Source organism: Austrofundulus limnaeus, unplaced genomic scaffold (assembly GCF_001266775.1).
Source record: "Austrofundulus limnaeus strain Quisiro unplaced genomic scaffold, Austrofundulus_limnaeus-1.0 Scaffold5, whole genome shotgun sequence".
In the NCBI taxonomy this organism is placed as follows: Eukaryota; Metazoa; Chordata; class Actinopteri; order Cyprinodontiformes; family Rivulidae; genus Austrofundulus; species Austrofundulus limnaeus.
The window spans coordinates 5,515,052-5,518,431 of NW_013952407.1; the positions used below are offsets into that span (position 1 = coordinate 5,515,052).

General features: G+C 42.5%; 1 protein-coding gene across 1 annotated transcript in view; it reads left to right on the forward strand.

The window, feature by feature from the left end:
* The window catches only part of foxj1b (forkhead box J1b), a 12,390-nt gene extending 9,042 nt beyond the window's left edge, over nucleotides 1–3,348 (forward strand). Inside the window, exon 2 of the mRNA XM_014025882.1 lies at nucleotides 2,081–3,348. Within this exon, the coding sequence (XP_013881336.1) occupies nucleotides 2,081–2,965 (885 nt within the window). The 3' untranslated portion in view covers nucleotides 2,966–3,348. The remainder of the gene's footprint in view (nucleotides 1–2,080) is intronic.
* Nucleotides 3,349–3,380: the final 32 nt, after the last annotated feature.

Below are 3,380 nucleotides of genomic sequence, written 5' to 3' on the forward strand. Positions count from 1 at the left end.
ATTTATGAGACTGACAATGCTGGTGAAGGAGGGAAGGCAGAGCAGTCGACTCCAGTGTCCCCAGTTTCAGCACACTAAACACGGCTGCAAAAACCCAGTTTGTGATCCAGCACTGGGTCCAGTATGGACTGAGCCAACCCTGGAGCTTGATCTCATCAAGTTATCAGTTTTGACCCAAAACTGGGTTAAAATAATAATTTATTGAATTAGAGCTAATAAGTTATTCTCTTTCATTTAGCAGGTTGCCAGTTTTCTAAAATTAAAAAWAGGAGCACTGACTGGACAGAGTTTTACACCAAGAAATGTCAAGTTTTGCTRCTTTTAGCTACTTTTATCAAATCGTTTGCTACTTTTAGTTATCCCTTTGCTACGTTTAGCCAGTTTTTTTGCTACTATTTGCCAGCCATAGCTACTTTTAGTGAGCCTGTTGCTACTTTGAACTTTTAGCTTTAACATCGTCTTTTGGCCTACTTTTGATTTTTACCGAACATTTTGATTTCGAAGTGTTTTGTTCCTGTTTGTTTTCTGCTTTTAGCTTCTGCTTCTCTTTTAAACAACTCAGTTTCAGCATTTTCAGTAAAAGTTAGCAGTTGTTCAGCACTCAACAATAACACTTGCATTTTCACTAAAAAATGTAATTTCTCTAGCTCATTTATTGCACATTTGTGGCTCCAGAAGGTTTTGGGACTGCGKTATTTTCAATCAATGAGTCAATATTTATTTATAGATCTGTTTTTAAAAGTGTTTCCCAATACCAAAGTTTAAAAAAACATACTAGAATGCCAGAAAGCCACTAAGTATTAAAGGCATGGCCCAGTAAAAATGTTTTAAGATTAGATTTAAAAAGGCCCAGATCAGTCCTGAGTTGGGTCCACAGTCTGGATGCACAACTGATAGGGCCCACACACCCTATTTTTGCAGTGGGCATGTCAATGAGGCATAAAGATGTTGAATCATTTGACTCAGAATGTCTTTTATTCATCAGTTTTCAGGATTTAAAAGACAGGAAAAGCTTCATCATCAGGTCAAGGTTTTAGAACAAATACCTGTTGAATCTTTGAGAGTTTACTGTTGCTGTACTTTATGCTGATCCTATAACCGAATGTTAGCCAAACATTTAAAACATGCTGTAACTKTAACTGCAAAGATGTTCAGTTCAATAGATAAAAATAGCTATAAGTACCCAAAGTATATTTCCGAGTTCAACATGTTTCCCTGCAGAAAACAAAACATGATTCTTCAGCTCTGATTAGTCACCATCACTGTTTCCTTTGTTTCATTCTCCATTTAAACAGACTGCATTCCTTATGAACTTAACAAATAATACATTTTAGAGTTTTAAACATTGGACAATTCTTATTTCAGGAGCCAGTTGGCTACTTTAGAACCACCAAACTTTATTGTAGGAAACCAGACTTATTGTGTAGTGCAAATAAGTCAAYAAATCTAAACAGGACTCACATCTTRCAAATAGTTTTTTATTGTTTTAAGTATTAAAACCTGAAGCAACRTCTGACCCAAAACAGCAGACAGTGCAGAACGACACGATTCATCTTTTGACCCGGTGGTTAATCAAACCGACCCAACTGATTTAACCCAGCAAWAGTTATCAAAAGAACCCAGGATTTTTTTTTAGTGTTATATCAGAAGTAAAATAAAAATATGTCTTTTATGGTCACTCTGCCTTGGTCTCATAATTTACACAAGAATTTTAACACATCTGTAATTTCCATTTTTCTTTTGGGTTTATACAGGCTTTTTCTGTAAAGGGAATGATGATGATGATGAAAGCACTTGTGTGTGTGTGTGTGTGTATTAATGAGGGTTCCTGAGAGAGATAGCAGCTAAGCACAGCTGATCATGTTTGAAACGCACTGAGCTACCTGTTACTAGAAAGCCTCATTAGGTCCATTTGCTGTTTCTATACAAACAACAACAGTACTCATAACGCCCACTCTGCTGTCTCCCTGACAAATTGGCATTTTTAGCTCTCGCATGACTGGCTTCAGTTTGCCATTGGGTCTGTGTTAAATTATTCTTCTTTTTTTCTCGTTTTATTATTGTTTTTTTATTGACACAGAACTCGATTCGTCACAACCTGTCCCTCAACAAGTGTTTCAAGAAGGTCCCCAGACAGAAAGATGAGCCGGGGAAAGGAGGCTTCTGGCAGATCGATCCGCAGTATGCCGACATGTTTGTCAATGGCATCTTTAAAAGGAGGAGGACGTCAGCGAGCCACTACAGCAGCAGCAGCAGCAGCGCCCCACAGAGACAGAACAAACTGGTTCAGGGTTACCACAGTCTCCACAACTCCTGCCTTTATCAAGGGAGCAAACAAAAGCATCTTCCTTCTAAAAACACCAAGGCAATCAGAGCCACGGAGTCCCCTTTTCTAGCCGTGGAAGCTAACAAAGCAGACACCCTGAAAGGSGACTTCGACCTGGCGTCCGTGTTCGATGACGTCCTCGGTGGCAACTGTAGCACCTTTGAGGACTTGGACATCAACTCGGCGCTGAGCTCCCTGGGATGTGAGATGGAGGTTCACGGGAGGCAGCACTCTGCGGGGGCGGGCAGGTGGTGCGGCGACATCATGAGTCAGAGCCAACACATCAACCAGCACCAGCCCTACGGCTACATGGACCTGAGCGCCGCTTCCACGGAGTGCTCGGTCAACATGGGGGAACTCCACGTCCCTCAGCAGCAGCAGCAGCAGCAGCAGCAGCATCACCCGCTGCAGAGGCACCAGCAGCCGGACCAAGAGCAGCTGCTCCACGGCCAGCACCACCTGCATCACTTCGACGAGCCACCAGCACTGTTCGCAGAGCAGCTGGGGGAGGCTGTGCTGCAGCCGTGGGACGAGATTAAAGACGAGGCCATGCCCCTGACCCTGGATCAGGGCTTTGGTCTGTACGAGGGCTTCTTCACAGAGATGCAGCCATGGGAGCGAGCAGAGACTTATCTGTGAACCTTTGACCACAACACATGCCAACAGTGATCTGGACGATTGTCGGTTCATCTTGTATGAAAGGATAACACTTCTATGATTACTTTTAATCTTTTATATTCATTCTACATTTTTAATATATTGACTCTGACCAGCCGTAACACTTTGAACATTCACCTGATACTAATAGGTCTTGGCAACCTTAAACTATGTAAAAAAAGTCTGAAAAAGAATGAACGCCTGGGGCTGTCCTGACTGACCAAAAGACATAAGAAAAACAATATTTTGTTGCGTTAAGTTGTGTGGAATGGGGGCTATTTAGATTGGGGTTCACATACTGTGTGGGCTGTGTCTCAATTCAGGGGCTGGGTCCTCATGAGTGCGCATTTGTCGGCCGCGTCATTGCCCCGCGCGGAGGACTGTCCCAATTCGAAGA